This window comes from Lissotriton vulgaris, chromosome 2_2 (assembly GCF_964263255.1).
Source record: "Lissotriton vulgaris chromosome 2_2, aLisVul1.2, whole genome shotgun sequence".
In the NCBI taxonomy this organism is placed as follows: domain Eukaryota; kingdom Metazoa; phylum Chordata; class Amphibia; order Caudata; family Salamandridae; genus Lissotriton; species Lissotriton vulgaris.
Window position 1 is genome coordinate 2,567,539 of NC_141688.1, and position 17,356 is coordinate 2,584,894.

The 17,356-nt window shown below is 45.8% G+C and overlaps 1 protein-coding gene across 1 annotated transcript in view; it reads right to left on the minus strand.

The window, feature by feature from the left end:
- LOC147728924 (stimulated by retinoic acid gene 6 protein-like) overlaps nucleotides 1-17,356 on the minus strand; it is a 538,794-nt gene that overhangs the window by 153,028 nt on the left and 368,410 nt on the right. Inside the window, exon 11 of the mRNA XM_086959168.1 lies at nucleotides 4,963-5,038. Within this exon, the coding sequence (XP_086815294.1) occupies nucleotides 4,963-5,038 (76 nt within the window). The remainder of the gene's footprint in view (nucleotides 1-4,962; nucleotides 5,039-17,356) is intronic.

Genomic DNA, 17,356 nt, shown 5'->3' on the forward strand with positions numbered 1-17,356 from the left:
ACAATTAACACAGACCTGTCCAGGTGGCGCTTTCACTTACTCCTTGAAAGAGTCGTATTGTCTGCATCTCTTCTGGACACATGATTTTAAAGGCAGTTATATGGGAACATAAAAACATTCTCAAACCAAATCAATTATGTGAGTGCAACTCACATCCATTTTGCATAAATGATGCTTAATTGGTATAAATTATGGGCGATAAATGAATATATCGATGAAAAAATGGGGAAGCCAAACATAGTAAAGAACTTTATGGCCGTAGACAAAAGAATAAAGATTTAAAATACACTTGAAATGCTATTGGAACATATAGCTTCCTTTCCTGATACTCCAGTAATCCTAATAAATAGCTAAATCCAACATTCCAAAATATGGAATAGATGCCCCCGTGTTGATACCACCAACGCATCCCACTTCTGACAACCTCCAGGAGAGTGTAGTCACACTGCATGAAAAAGTAGAAAGTGGATTCTTAATTTTACCCTTCTCTGTACCTAACAGCAATCTCTTTCATACTTGACACCTATCTCAAGAAAGTGAGATTAATGTCCCCACATCATAGAAAGGCACCATCATCTTCCAGGAAAGGTGTGAGAAGTTTTTCAATTTCTTTGTAGGCAAAGTCAAGAAACAGAAGTCTTCCTTACACACCTCATAAAAACTCAGGATCACCTTCCAACACGTTGATTTGGTACTCCTTCAAAGAACCCCCTCCAACCTCAATAGAACTGTGAAATATCATTACCAAAACTGAACATTCTTCCGTGCCACACCTATTTATCTGAAGAAATAGCCCCAAAGTATTAAAAAATAGTTCTAGTCATGCCTTTATGAAATAAATCCTGGTACAGATACGGAGGACATGAATAACTTTTGCCTGATCTCCAAACTTCCATTCCCGGCTAAGGTCTTAGAGATCTGCATAGAGAGCCAGCTTAAATGATTTGTTAGTGACAATGACCTATTAGATGAACTCCAGTGAGGACTCATGGCAGGATGCAGCACTGCAACTGCAAGAATACTCGATGTTGCTTTCTACATCCTTGAAAAATGTGACTCCTACCTCACTATCCCCATTTACCTATCAGCTTGCTTCAACAGTATTAACCATAACAATCTCTAATAAATCCTCAACCATATAAGGGGATTAATGGCAGAGGTCTTAGCTAATATACATCATACACAGAAAACCGTTGTCAATACATAAAGCTGAAAATCAACAAGAGAGAGAGAGAAATTTTCTAAGGAGCATTCTTGCTCCCCCAGCTCATATTGCTAAAACAACAAAAAAGTGTACCTTCTTAGGGGAAGAGCAGGCATGAAGAATCAAACTTGGTTCTTTAGAAAGCCCTCACCAACCTAGTTGGTGACATGCTTCATCATCGGGCCCCACCAGGAGAGGCCGAGTGCCCCCCTGGTATGCTTCAACACCAGAATTACTGCGGAGCAGATTTGTGTTCTTTGAGTGGCGTGAGTCAAAACCTTGCAAAAACACAAGATAAGTAATCCGCTTGCCGTTTGGTAACAGAATTGATTTTCCTCCTCCCCAGGCTTTTTTACACACAGGGTGTGCCAATTGCCACCACCCCCCTTCCGAGACCCATGGTGTGATAAATCATTACACCTCATGTCAGATATCTTCTAATTGTGTCATTTACAGTCGCCCTGTTACACCGGCTTGTTCCTTAGATACAGAAAGCATTTTTCCACAGAATTACTGATACTGTTAACAGCCTAGCTGGCGTGTAGGTGATATATAGCGCTTGAAATAAGGAACCTTCACAATATAAGCTGGCTTTATTGATAATGTGAAAACAAGTGCACGTTACTATTCACCATAGTACACCTTTGGTCTTAGAGTTACCGTTACAGTGCACTTTGAAGAGCACCAGTGCATGAGAAATTTCAGGTGACAAACGCACGAGTGTCGCAATTGGAATAATCATTGTTTGTTTTTTTGTTTGTGTGTTTGTCAATGTTTGTCTTCTGTTACAGCTATAATTCGGTTTCTCTAAATATGATAAACACCTATTAATAGGATTTTAATTTTTTCACACTTAGATTAGGATGGGCCTTAGCACACCCATACTGCCGAGGTTCACACTTTGGTCCTGAAGAATGCCTGGTTAATAGCATCATATAGGCAGAAACATGTTGACCACGCACTATGGGCTATAGCTGAACAATCTATCCAGTTTACACATCCAACACCTCTTTTTATATGTGTCTGATTGGCCAACTAATAAAATTATTTCTGGACACAATCTAGTCAGTTTTAACCACTACACAGTCACTTCCACTTGTCACTCAAACAACACAAACCTGCTCTGCAGCAATTCTGGTGTTGAAGCACACCAGGGGGGCACTCGGCCTCTCCTGGTGGGGCTCGATGATGAAGCATGTCACCAACTAGGTTGGTGAGTGAGGTCTTTCTAAAGAACCAATTTTGATTCTTCATGCTTGCTCTGCCCCTGAGAAGGTACACTCTTGTGTTGTTTTGACAATACATAAAACTGGCAACCTGCAATGTGCTAGCAGCAGGTTTCTATCCCATATTATCTCTCCTACCCTCTTCAACAGTCAATGGTTACATGAAGGCTTTATCTTCCATCCTCGTGTACTTCACAGTCTCGTATAACTTTCACAAAGAAAACATCTAGCTCCACATGAAAGCTTCTCCCCTAAAAATTATTGAATTCATGGCATAATAAATACATGGTCTTTTAGTCGACCAGGCCCCAACCTTTTTTCCTTTTTATAGAAGCAAACTCCCAAAGCGGGAATTTGTTTCTTAAAAATAAAAACAACTAATGACCCTAACACCTTTGAAGTTTTCTCCCAGGTCATGGGGGTCATTATTTTTTGTGGTTGTGACCTCCAGGTTTTACCTTCAGGAACTAACTACCAATCCAAAACTTTACAACTGAACTCAGTGAAGTCCTAAATAGTGAAATCGAAGTAGAGAAAATTGTGGAAGTGGTTAGGACAATATCTACAGGAAAGGCCACAGGAAAAAACATCGTCCCTGTAGAAATTTACAAGATAACTGCTAGGAACTCGGTTGCACAGGATGTAATGCACTTGTAATATGGCTGACAGGCCATCTGTCATGTTTGGGAAAGAGTAATCCATCCTGTGGTCTTTAAATCAAGCCCTGTATCTGGCAAGAGTAAACTAAGTGCTGCAACTACTTCTTAAGGTCTCCATCATCGAAACATAGAACAGTACACATTGCTCAACATTTGTCACAACTAACACATCACTTTAATTCTGAACTAGAAATCCTAGATTGCGTTATTATGGAAGGTCACCTACAAATGGATTCACAGGTGATTTATATGTGGCATATCACAACTGACAGTAAAGACAATCTGAATCTAACAGAATGCGGGTCTGTGGTCACACAACTCTAAAGCATAATGGTTTTCTGAAATAACAAGCGCCCCTTTGGAGCAATGCTAAGATACAAATCAATGGCTATGTCATCAACTGGTTATCATGGGTACAGAAATGGATTCTGAATATTTATCATATGTATTTAGAAAGCTCTTTCAAGTCCTTTTCAAGACTTGTACATATAATTTCATTAGAGGCTACTCAATACTTGCAACCGAAAACCTGGTGGACTAGAAAACTAGGCAACCAAATATTGGTGTAGCTACAAAAAGCTAGAGTCAGGTTTTTTTGATATATTAATTGCAGAAACGATTACGAAATATCTTTATGTAAATGGCAACCACATGGACAGTTTTACTGATTCCGAATCATCGAATCTTTTGCCTAGCCATGATCTAGGCCTCCATCAAGCTCAATTGAAATTCTTCTTTTTATAACTCATCCATGACTGGCATTTGTTGTCACACAAACTGCATAGAGCAAAGAGGGCTCCTGACGCGACGTTATGGAGATGCCCAAGCTGGTGAAGACGCAGCACACATTCTGGAGCATTGTCCAACGTTACAGATAGGTGGAACTCAGTCTGGCGTCAGATGACAGCTTCAAGTGAAAGCACATCAGTCTTAAATGGAACGAGCGTTACTCAATGATACGTACAATATCCCATGAAAAATCACAAAAAGACGGCTAGATTCCGTCGCCAAATTAGGTATGTTGAGGCATTGGAAAATGAAAGTGCCTCCAACAACGGGAGAATGGACAGATGCAGTAATGAAATGGCATCACATAAACGATTGATTTATAAACTGAACAGTGGCAAGCTTATGAAGAGATCTGTGGCTTATATAGTAAATGACTGCGTGGGCGAAAAAGCTAATATGACAGGCATAGTTTAATACGTAAAGCAATTTCATTTTGTATTAAAATGTAATAAATGATTTTTGATGTCATCAGAAAAGTTTGCAAATAATATGAGCGATTTTGGTGCTCTAAAAGATAGGTAAGATGAGACTAACACTATGTAATAAATATGTTTGAAGTACGAATAATGCTGCAGCAATGCAAGCTGTTTAAGTTAATATTCAATAAGGAGATTGAAACTGGAGAGCACTGAGTCAATACTGGCCTACGCCCTCAACATTAATCAGCTGTGCCTTCTCTGCTGAGGGGCCTCTCTATGAGATCTGACTGTGGAACTGGGAGTCTCTGTGCGTCGGAGTGACATGCCGCGCAATTGTAAGAAGTCATATATTGAAGATAGCAAGTACTTGAAACAGTGCCACGAAGTCTGTTTTCAAAACCCCATCCCACTTACACAGAATATTATTTCTTCTATAAGTGACCAACAACTGAAAGTTATAGGTGCATTTCTAGCAAGACAAACAAGCAGACTTTTTACAATATAGCTAAAGCATGGATGAATGTTTATAATTTTTGCAACCTACATTCTTCATTTCTTCCTGGGATTAAAGTTTTATTCATGCAATTAAATTATCCAACATAAAAGTAATTAGTATTATTAGTAGTATTTGCCTATCACATGGATAAAAAAAGTGGCGGTTTTACCTGTAGCACACAAATATGCGGAAAATGTAGGTAACACTAAGAACGATGGCTGGAAAGGCAGAGTAGAACCAGCTCTCTAGAAAAGTAAGATGAAAACAGTCAGATCAACAATGAACAATGACTAAATAAATCTTGGACATAATGAACCAGGCACAGTACAATTTGTGTTGGTAAAAAATATGTTTTGGAGCCTAGGTCTCTGTCTCAGTTTTGAAGCGCATACTTGACAGTATTGACCTTCACCCACACAGACTGGCTCCAGACATAAACTGGCATCCCCAGAATCCCTCATCAGAACACATCAGGACCTGTGTAGCCTCCGAAGTTGGACTGCCCCACTGAATGAAACCTGAAGGAAGACAGGGCCTGCTTTCCTTGAACCTAGGACCACAGTTGCCTGATCTCCTGTTTGAACTAAAGGTACACAACACGCTTTTCGAGGCCTTTCCCTCCAACTATCCAGCTGACTAGTGCAAACCCGACTTGCCCGGGACCCTGCTGCTGGCCTCTGCTGGAGGGAGTCCTACCCCCAAATTGTGTCAGATAGGTCATGGACCCTTGGCTGGCGTAAGAGTGTACTCCTTCTGTCCACCGACAGCAAGAATTGAGACTTTGAAACTTTCTGCCTGGAGCGCCTTCAGAGGCCGGTACCGAAACTGAAGCAGTAACTGCCAACATTAAATTCAACTTGTCAATTTTGCCTCGCTGAATGAGATCAGACTTCCCAAAATGTTTCTAAGTCCAATTGTAGGTGGCTTCACCAGGATCAACATTGAGTAGCACCCAGTCATCCTCAACATCTTACTGGGCATGAACTTCAGACTTTGCCCCCTCAGAGCTCTCCAATCTCATTGACAACCACACCGGAACCCAGCTCACCAGCAATCTGTTATCGCCGAACCCTGCTTTGGATCCAGCTTACAGCTTTACCTGCCAACGACTCATTACAAGGTAACATTTCTACAGGCACAAACCTGGTCTCTGCATGTGACTGGTGATCCATTGCTGTCAACCTGAACTTTTGACTTTGACTCAATCTAATGAGGCCAGATAAACGAGGTTGACACTTAATGCTTTTTGGCTCTATTTTCACTTACATCTTTACAAATTCACATCTCCTGGTCTAATAATTGGATTCTTCTTGTTTTGGGTGTCATTTTATTCATTAAAATATTCTCAAATTTTCTAAATTAGTTTGGGATTTCACATTATCACTGGTTGAGTGATGCATAAATACTTAACACATTGCCTCTAAGTTAAGCCAGTCTGTTTTGTGCCAAGCACCCAGAGGGGTAAACACAAGTTTACTTATTGACATTTGTGGTGCACCCTGATAAGGATTGTGATTGTCATGTGAAGTTGGCTTCAACAAATAATCCCATTTCTTACAATTTCCCATTTTTTTCTGAAAAAATCATCGGTTTCAGTGGCGTTATAGTTAGTTGGACATTTCACTCAAACAAAACCAAATAAATTCCCCCGTTATAGTTTGTTTAGCTAACTATAACTTGTGCCCCAGCAATGCACTGCTGATGACGTCACATATTACATCACTCATGACAGGGTCAGTGATATCACTGATGACATCACTGATGACATCTTAAATGACATCACTGATGACTTCATCCAGTGACTGGGTGTTTCTGTAAAGTTTCAATATGTTTAATGTATATAGGGAAATATGTATTGAAGAATGAGTGGGTGTATAAGTGTCTGAATGGATGATTTAGTAGGTGCGTGACTGACTCTATAAGTGAGTGATTAAACGTATCTTACTGAATGCATGGGTTAGTGACTAAACTGTGTGAATGTCTGTATTCGCCTGTCTGTTGGTGTGTAAGCGGCTGCAAGGGTTTGTGAATAGCTACATGAGTGTCTATATGGGTTATTGATTAGTTGTCTAAGTATCTGTATGGGTGCCTGAGTGCTTGTGAGGGTGGAGTGTGTGTGACTCTGTGCATAGATGTGGAAGTGGGTGATTCACTGGGTTCATGGTTTCAAGAGTGCATCTGTGATGGACTGTATGGCTGGGTGAGTGTGTGTATGGGTGTGTTTGTGAGTGAATGTATATCTCAGTGGTACATGTGTGAGTAAGTACATATGTGAAAGGCAGTATATATGTGTGTTGGAGTGTATAAATGGCTATAAGTGAGAGTGTGTGATTCTGAGAGTGGCTGTATGGATGAGTGTGTGCTTGTATCAGTGATTGTCTATGAGCGTAAGAATGTGCTAGTATATTTGTATGAGTAATTGAGCTAGGGTGTAAATAACTGTATAGGTGAGTAAATGGCAGTGTGATAAATTATTTGCATGACTGACTAGGTGTGTGAGTACCTCTATGGATGAGTGGCGGTGTGTGAGTGTCTATATAGGTATATGTGTACATATGCTAGTCCCGTACTGACTGACCATAAGTATGAGTGACTGTACGGGTGAGTGAGTGGGTGTGTGTGTAAACCTAGAATCAGTGCTTGGGTATGTAGTTATTGGTGTTGGAGTGTCTATGGTTTTGAGAATGGGAGTCTGTAATTTAGAGTGGGTGTATCAAAGGTTATATTACGGTGTGAGAAGATGCATCCAATTACCACATGGATGATGCAATCAGTGATGTCATCAGTGATGTCATTTGAGATGTCATCAGTGATGTCACTGACCATGTCTTGAGTGATGTAATATGTGAGGTCATCAGCAGTGTATTGCGGGGCGTGTGTTATAGTTAGCTGAACTAACTATGACGGGGGAATTTCTTTGATTTTGTACGAGTGAAATGTCCAACTAACTGTAACGCCCCTGAAACCTATGGTTTTTTCAGTGAATTTCTAAGGTTTTTAAAATGCTAATTTCTAACTATAACGTGCCTGAAACCTATGTTTTTTTTCAGCGAACTTCAAAAGGTGTTCAAATGCTGCTTTCTAACTATGCCTACAGAGGTAGTACATGTGATGAAAGAAGAAAGAACGCACAGAAAGAAAAAAAAGAAATGCAGAAAGAAGCAACAGAAGTCTACAAAGATGAAGAAAAGTGCAGGAAGAAGCAAGACGTGCAGAAAGAACCAAAAGACGGAAAGAAAGAGGCCTTGTTTCAAAATCATCCTGTGCCCACAACTTTTTCAAACGGGGACTGGTAGTAACTGACTCTGACTAACCAGGCCTGGAGCAAGTGCTGTCCTAAAACACACTTAGAATACAGTTAAAACACCTACATACACTAGGGAACACTATGCGTTGGGGTACCCTTGTGATTAGCATGACCTCTTCTGTAAGACCGTAGTACATAATAGGATAGGAGGATTAAAAAAAGCTCCTAAAATGCGCCACAGGGCGTGTTTGCACACTGGTGAAGGGAGGTGGGGGCCTGAGGTTACGTGTGCAAACACGCCCTGTGGCCCTCTTAAGTTGGGGGATAAAGTCCCCTGGAATCCTGAGGGTCCCTGAGGGTGAACTAACCTACCAGGTATGTCCAGAAAATGCCACAGAGTTGCATTGCAGAGATGTGTAAAATGGGGCATTGCCTCGGACCACCTCTCTGCAACGCAGCTCACTGGTGCTTACTGGAGGTACATAGTGGGCTAGTTGGACCCAGGGACTCTGAGGATTAAAGGGGACTTTATTCCCCAATTCAAAACGTGCCACAGGGCGTATTTGCACTCGTCACCTCGGGCCCCGTCCCCTCCCTTTTACCAGTGGAGAAGTGTGGCTCAGGGGTTAGAGGCGGCAGACCTGGAGCTTGAGTTCGGCCCTGGACAAGGGTTCAATTCCCCGCCTCGGCGGGTCTTGGGCTCAAAAATTCCACGGACTCGATAATTCTCGCTCTGGTGCCTTCTCGACTCACGGGTTCACACTCTGCGACTCTGGGCAATAGCTTGCTTAATCTCCACAACGGCCCCTCGTGGTGGGATGCCTGGCTTTCACCTTGTGGATACCCTGCCAGGGTTATCTCACAGGGGAATACCAGGACGGGTTCCCTAAACAAGCGCGGAGATGCCCCAGGGTAAGTCGTGCGCTATATAAGTTTCATTCATTTCATTCCTTGAATCCTGAGGGTCCCTGGGGTCCAACTAGCCCACCAGGTACCTCCAGGAAGCGCCAGAGAGCTGGGTCGCAGAGAGGTGTAAAAAGGGGCAATGCCTCTGAACACCTCTCAGCAACACAGCTCCCTGGTGCATACTGGAAGTTCCTGGTAGGCTAATTGGCCCCCAGTGACCCCCAGTATTCAAGGAGAATTAGTACCACATCGTACAACGCGCCAGGGGGGCGCGTTTGCCGGTCTTTTTATTTTATGTTCTTTTTTAAGAAGGGGGGCTGTGTGCCCCCCCTTCCTTTCCTAGTTTATTGGCCCTAGGGACCCCATCGCCAAGGCCTGCCTTCTATTTTTTTTTTAATTTTAAAAAATTGGAAGGGGGCCATGTGGCCCCCCAGCCCGAGGACATATTGGCCCCGGTGACCCCATCCCTTGGGGCAAGATCATGTTTTTTTTTAAATAATAAACTATGGGGCTGCGTCCTCCTGGGCCACTTATGGGCCGTGTGGGGGTCCGGGGGCCTGGCCTATTGTTCAGGTCCGTGTGGGGGTCCACAATTCCCCCATGGTCCCGCCGGCTCCCCCCCTCCTGCGGGAGCGGGCATTGCTTTTCCACATAGGTAGCTGCTAAGATGCAGCTCCCCACGTGGAAATAGGGTCAAGACTGATTTGCATCTGGCCATGTCTGAACTGGGGTGGCTTGGTGAGCAACATAACGGTGGATTAAACCCAGATCTGTGACTGGGGGTGAATGTTTTGCCATTGTGCAACATTCCGTCCATCATCTTGTATGTTTTGCTGTTCACCCTATGTGGGAAGGGTATGCTCAGTCCTGGGTTTTGTTCTCACTATGCCACTGGTGTCAAGCTATCCTGGCTGAAAATGGCTGATAGCCAGAAACCGGTCCTAGGATGCTTGATTCCGGTCCAGGCAAGACATGGCTTGGCAGTTCGGTATGGACTGTTCCCATGAGGCACAGGGTCAAGACTGATTTGCATATAGCCATGTCTGAACTGGGGTGGCTTGGTGAACAACATAACGATGGAATAAACCCAGATCTGTGACTGGGGGGTGAATGTTTTGCAATTGTGCAACATTCTGTCCATCATCTTGTGTGTTTTGCTGTTCATCCTATGTGGGAAGGGTATGCCCAGATGTGGGTCCGGTGCTCACTACGCCCCTGGTGTCAAGCTATCCTCGCTGAAGACGGCTGATAGCCAGAAACTAGTCCTAGGAAGCTTGATTCCGGTCCAGGGAAGACATGGCTTGGTAGTTTGGTCTGGACTGTTCCCATGAGGCACAAGGTCAAGACTGATTTGCATATGGCCATGTCTGAACTGGGGTGGCTTGGCGAGCAAAATAACGATGGATTAAACCCAGATCTGTGACTGGGGGTGAAGGTTTTGCCATTGTGCAACATTCCATCCATCTTGTGTGTTTTGCTGTTCACCCTATGTGGGAAGGGTATGCCCAGACGTGGGTCCCGTGCTCACTACGCCACTGGAGTCAAGCTATCCTGGCTGCTGAAGACTGTTAGCCAGAAACCGGTCCTAGGATGCTTGATTCCGGTCCAGGGAAGACATGGCTTGGCAGCTCGGTCTGGACAGTTCCCATGAGGCACAGGGTCAAGACTGATTTGCATATGGCATGTCTGAACTGTGGTTGCTGGGTGAGCAAAATAACATTGGATTAAACCCAGATATATGAATGGGGGTGAATGTTTTGCCATTGTGCAACATTCTGTCCATCATCTTGTGGGTTTTGCTGTTCACCCTATGTGGGAAGGGTATGCCCAGACATGGGTCCTGTGCTTACTACATCACTGGAGTCAAGATATCCTGGCTGAAGACGGCTAATAGCCTGAAACTGGTCCTAGGATGCTTGATTCCGGTCCAGGGAAGACATGGTTTGGCAGTTCGGTCTGGAATGTTCCCATGAGGCACAGGGTCAAGACAGATTTGCATATGGTTATGTCTGAACTGGGGTGGCTTGGTGAGCAAAATACCAATGGATTAAACCCAAATCTGTGATTTGGGGTGAATGTTTTGCCATTGTGCAACATTCCGTCCATCATCTTGTGTGTTTTGCTGCTCACCCTATGTGGAAAGGGTATGCCCAGACGTGGGTCCCGTGCTCACTACGCCTTTGGTGTCAAGTTATCCTGGCTGAAGACCGCTGATAGCCAGAAACCAGATGCTTGATTCGGTCCAGGGAAGACCTGGCTTGGCAGTTCGGTCTGGACTGTTCCCATGAGGTACAGGGTCAAGACTGATTTGCATATGGCCATGTCTGAACTGGGGTGGCTTGGTGAGCAAAATCAGTCCTAGGATGCTTGATTCTGGTCCAGGGAAGACATGGCTTGGCAGTTCGGTCTGGACTGTTCCCATGAGGCAAAAGGGTCAAGTCTGATTTGCATATGGCCATGTCTGAACTAAGGTGGCCTGGTGAGCAAAATAACAATGGATTAAACCCAGATCTGTGACTGGAGGTGAATGTTTTGCCATTGTGCAGCATTCCGTCCATCATCTTGTGGGTTTTGCTGTTCCCCCTATGTGGGAAGGGTATGCCCAGACGTGGGTCCCGTGCTCACTACGCCACTGGAGTCAAGCTATCCTGGCTGAAGACGGCTGATAGCCAGAAGCCGGTCCTAGGATGCTTGATTCCAGTCCAGGGAAGACATGGCTTGGCAGTTCGGTCTGGACTGTTCCCATGAGACACAGGGTCAAGACTGATTTGCATACGGCCTTGTCTGAACTAGGGTGGCTTGGTGAGGAAAATACCGATGGATTAAACCCAGATCTGTGACTGGGGGTGAATGTTTTAGCCATTGTGCAACATTCCGTCCATCATCTTGTGTTTTTTGCTGTACTTTACTGGACAGAGGATGATGTTGTCCAATCCCCCCTTGCTTCTGTCTATATTTTCTCCCTCAAGTGTTTTCATGATCATCTGCTCCTAATCTTTATTTTTAGCTTGTTATCTCCGTAAAGCGCTCTGATACCCTAACAGGTCACGTTTGTTCCCTATGTGGGAAGGGTATGCCCAGACGTGGGACCCGTGCTCACTACGCCACTGTAGTCAAGCTATCCTGGCTGAAGATGGCTGATAGCCAGAAACCCGTCCTAGGATGCTTGATTCCGGTCCAGGGAAGACATGGCTTGGCAGTTCGGTCTGGACTGTTCCCATGAGGCAAAAAGGTCAAGACTGATTTGCATATGGCCATGTCTGAACTGGGGTGGCTTGGTGAGAAAAATAACGATGAATTAAACCCAGATCTATGACTGGGGGTGAATATTTTTCCATTGTGCAACATTCCGTGCATCATCTTTTGTGTTTTGCTGTTCACCATATGTGGGAAGGGTATGCCCATACATGGATCCCGTGCTCACTACGCCACTGGAGTCAAGCACTCCTGGCTGAATACGGCTGATAGCCAGAAACTGGTCCTTGGATGCTTGATTCTGGTCCAGGAAAGACATGGGTTGGCAGTTAGGTCTAGACTGTTCGCAAGAGGCACAGGGTCAAGACTGATTTCCATATGGTTAGGTCAGAACTGGGGTGGTTTGGTGAGCAAAATAACGATGGATTAAACCCAGATCTGTGACTGGGGTGAATGTTTTGTAATTGTGCATCATTCCATCCATCATCTTGTGTGTTTTGCTGTTCACCCTATGTGGAAAGGATATGCCCAGGTGTGGGAAGGATATGGCCAGATGTGGGTCCCGTGCTCACTACATCACTGGAGTCAAGCTAGCCTGGCTGATGAAGACTGATAGCTAGAAAGCGGTCCTAGGATGCTTGATTCCGGTCCAGGGCAGACATGCCTTGGCAGTTAGGTCTGGACTGTTCCCATGAGGCACAGGATCAAGACTGATTTGCATATGGCCATGTCTGAACTGGGGTGGCTTGGTGAGCAAAATAACAATGGATTAAACCCAGATCTGTGAATGGGGGTGAATTTTTTGCCATTGCACAACATTTCGTCCATCATCTTGTGTGTTTGCTGTTCACCCTATGTGGGAATGATATGCCCAGCCGTGGGTCCCGTGCTCACTAAGCCACTGAGTCAAGCTATCCTGGCTGAAGACGGCTAATAGCCTGAAACTGGTCCTAGGATGCTTGATTCTGGTCCAGGGAAGACATGGCTTGGTACTTCGGTCTGTAATGTTCCCCTGAGGCACAGGGTCAAGACTGATTTGCATATGGCTAGGTCAGAACTGGGGTGGTTTGGTGAGCAAAATAACAATGGATTAAACCCAGATCTGTGACTGGGGTGAATGTTTTGCCATTGTGCAACATTCCGTCCATCATCTTGTGTGTTTTGCTGTTCACCCTATGTGGGAAGAGTATGCCCAGACATGGGTCCCATGCTTACTAAGCCACTGGAGTCAAGCTATCCTGGCTGATGAAGGCTGATAGCCAGAAACCGGTCCTAGGATGCTTGATTCCGGTACAGGGAAAACATGGCTTGGCATTTGGGTCTGGACTGTTCCCATGAGGCACAGGGTCATGGTGACACTTGCACAGGCAAATTGTATAATGGGGTGACCCAGTGCCCCTCAGAACCTGGGTGTATAAGAATGTGGAGAATGTTGGTTCTGTCGGGTACAGAATTGGTTCTTGGTTTACTGAATACTAACTGTTAGACCTGGCATCTTTGGCGTGGTTTCCTCTGTCTTTTTGCCTCTGCCTCCTGTATTTTTGACGCTGTGCTGGATTTTGTTTTTGCAGGTTTAGATGCTTTGGGCACTTTGCCAGGGCTGATCAGTGTCAAAGTGCCAGTACTCCCTGTGTAAATTGTTATTGTAATTGGTTATCCATGATTGGCATGTTGGTATCACCAAGAAGTCCCTAATAAAGTGCACTGAGTGTGCCAGGGCTGGTGATACAAATGCTACTAGTGGGCCTGCAGCACTGATTGTGCCACCCACATGAGTAGCCCTAAAATTGTGTCTCAGGCATGCCACTGCATTGCCTCTGTGCAGTCTGTGAACTGTCATGTCCTACCGGTCAGTGTCCCCACTGACCAGGCCTAACCCTTCCCTTTCTGTACACATTGTTCACCCCTATGGAAGGCAAAAGGTACCCCCCTGGGCAGGGTGCAGTGTATGTGAAAGGTAGAGCATGTACTAGTGCAGGTGACATGCTCTGGTAGTGAATTACAGCCATTTTCATTTTTCACTATTGTAAGGCTATCTTGCCCATAGGCTATCATGGGGAATGCTGGCTACTGTGGCTACCTGCATATCTTTCCATAGGAGCAAGATAGGACATAAAAGTCTAGTATCCCTGAACTCAGAATTTAACAACACATCTTTTAGAAAAGGTGTTTTTTAAATCCTGTGTTTGAGAACAGCACTTTTAGAAAGTTGCTAATCTGTTGTCTGACCTTTCTGTATGCCTTGGCCTATTTGTGAATTGACTGTACGGTTTGTGAGTGGCTGGAGCTGGGTGGCTCCTAGAGGCTGAGTGGGCCATCCTGGGCTGAATAGCTCCATCTGCATCTAGAGTGCTGGGAGGGGGTAGCACCTGGGCCTGAATAGGGCTGTGCCTGCCTTCCACAATGCTGGCTGCACCTCCTGCTTGGTGGCTGATGACCCTGCCCCTCTACCTGAAAGGAAAGGGGAGGCCAGGAAAATAAAGTGCTCAAGGAACACCCAGAACTGGTTCAGACCGGGATCAGAGCCCTCCTGCACAAAGGGAACACAGACTTTTAGGGGTATAAGTACAGGACCCAAGACTACAGAAAATTAGATCATCCTGGAATCAAGAAGTGTGGCTCACTGGTTAGAGGATGCAAACACAACAGGTGATGGACCGAATGTGGATCAATGTCACACACTCAACCCAGTCCAAAGATCTGGGCCCAAATCCATCGTTATTTTGCACTCCACACCACCCTGGGTTTAACAATGGCGATATGCAAATCAGCTCTGACCCTGTGCCCCATGGGAACAGTCCAGTCCGAACTACAAAAGCCATGTCCTTCCCAGAACGGAATCAAGCATCCGAGGACCGGACCGGTTTCGACCGGTTATGCAAATCAGCTCTGACCCTGTGCCCCATTGTTGTTCGGACTGGACTGTTCCCATGGGGCACAGGGTCAGAGCTGATTTGCATATCGCCATTGTCTAACCCAGGGTGGTGTGGAGTGCAAAAAAACGATGGATTTGGGCCCAGATCTTTTGACTGGGGTGAATGTGTGACATTGATCCACATTCGGTCCATCACCTGTTTTGTTTGCAATACCGCCATAAGTGCGCTGGGGATGCTCAGACGTGGGTCCCAGGCACTCCACACCACTGGAGTCAAGCTAGCCGGGCTGATGAGAGGTGTTACCTCGAAACCGGTCCGGTCCTCGGATGCTTGATTCCGTTCTGGGAAGGACATGGCTTATGTAGTTCGGACTGGACTGTTCCCATGGGGCACAGGGTCAGAGCTGATTTGCATATCGCCATTGTCTAACCCAGGGTGGTGTGGAGTGCAAAAAAACAATGGATTTGGGCCCAGATCTTTTGACTGGGGTGAATGTGTGACATTGATCCACATTCGGTCCATCACCTGTTTTGTTTGCAATACCGCCATAAGTGCGCTGGGGATGCTCAGACGTGGGTCCCAGGCACTCCACACCACTGGAGTCAAGCTAGCCGGGCTGATGAGAGGTGTTACCTCGAAACCGGTCCGGTCCTCGGATGCTTGATTCCGTTCTGGGAAGGACATGGCTTTTGTAGTTCGGACTGGACTGTTCCCATGGGGCACAGGGTCAGAGCTGATTTGCATATCGCCATTGTCTAACCCAGGGTGGTGTGGAGTGCAAAAAAACGATGGATTTGGGCCCAGATCTTTTGACTGGGGTGAATGTGTGACATTGATCCACATTCGGTCCATCACCTGTTTTGTTCACTGGTTAGAGGAGGCAGACCTGGAAGCAGAGGTCAGCCCGGGACCAGGGTTCAATTACCGGCTCGGCGGTGTCTTGAGTCCTAAAATGTCCACGGACTCGACAATTCTCGCTCCGGTGCCTACTCGATTCTCAGGTTCACACTCTGCGACTCTGGGCAATAGCTTGCTTAATCTCCACAATGGCCCCTTGCGGCGGGATGCCTGGCTTTCACTTTGCGGATACCCTGCCGGGGTTATCTCACAGGGGAATACCAGGGCGGGTTCCCTAAGCAAGCGCTTAGATACCGGGTTGGTGATTTGCACTATATAAATACATGTACCTCTGCCAAAGAGAAAACTGGAAGACTGACGAAGAAAGACTGTCCTGCTGTTGCTTTGCTGGACTGACCTGCAGTAGCTTTGCTGCGAAGGAGAGGGGCAGGACTTTGCTTTGTGCTGTGTCCCATTGCTTGAATGAATCTCCAAGGGCCTGAAGAAGAGCCGGCTCCCTGGTAAGAAGGCCCAGGAACAATAGGACATCACCCCAAGCTTCCCCAAACTCTGCAGAGAGAGTTCTGTCCTTCCTAAAGTGCTTGGGCCAATTGTGGTGCCTCTGGAAGTGTACCTGTGTTGGGAAGCTGAAAACCAAGATTTTAAAAGATCTTTCTGCAAAGTTTAACACATCGCTCGCTTGCGGAGCGCATCCCCGTCAGTGCTAGGAAATTCCAGCCGCTACGAAGACCGAGATCGTTGCAGCGCTGGTTGCCGCTGCCAGAGTTGTCGCATCCTTCGTTTGTGGGACGCACCAGTCCGGTGCGCGAAGATTACCATCGCTGCTAGTACTGTCGCAGAGCCTGTCGTCACTGGGTGAGATCATCGCACCACTTGCTTGCGGACCGCATCACGTCACTGCGGGAGTCATCACAGAGCCATTGCAGAGCCATTGCATCGAGGGGCTGCGAGAGGAGAAGATCGCCGCTGAGCCGTGCATTGTCAACGCACCGAAGATCGTCGCATCGTACCTTTTGCGAGCCGCTTCCACCGAAACCTGTGCACCGGAATCCACGCAATGTATCGCATCCCTCCCCATACAGACCGGAGTCACCGCAACACGCCCGCTGCGTCCTGCGGGGTTGTCGCATCACCTCCCCAGGGTCTTGGGAGTGACGCATCGCTTGCTTTTTAACGCTACTGCTTTCACTTTGAACTTTTGTCGCATCTAAAGGTACTGTTGGCAAAAACGCGACGCAACTCTGGATTATTTTAACGCAACCTTAAGAACTCATTTGAAACCATATTCTTGAACTGTGTATGTTGGATTTTTGTCATCTTGGTCTTGTGTAGTTTAGATTAAAAACCTTTATTTTTTTTAACTGTTGTGGAGTCAGTTTGTGGTGTTTTCACTGTGTCACTGTGAATGTTGGAACAAATACTTAGCACATTGCCTTTGATAAGCCTGACAGCTTTTGCCAAGCTACCAAGGGGGTGAGCAG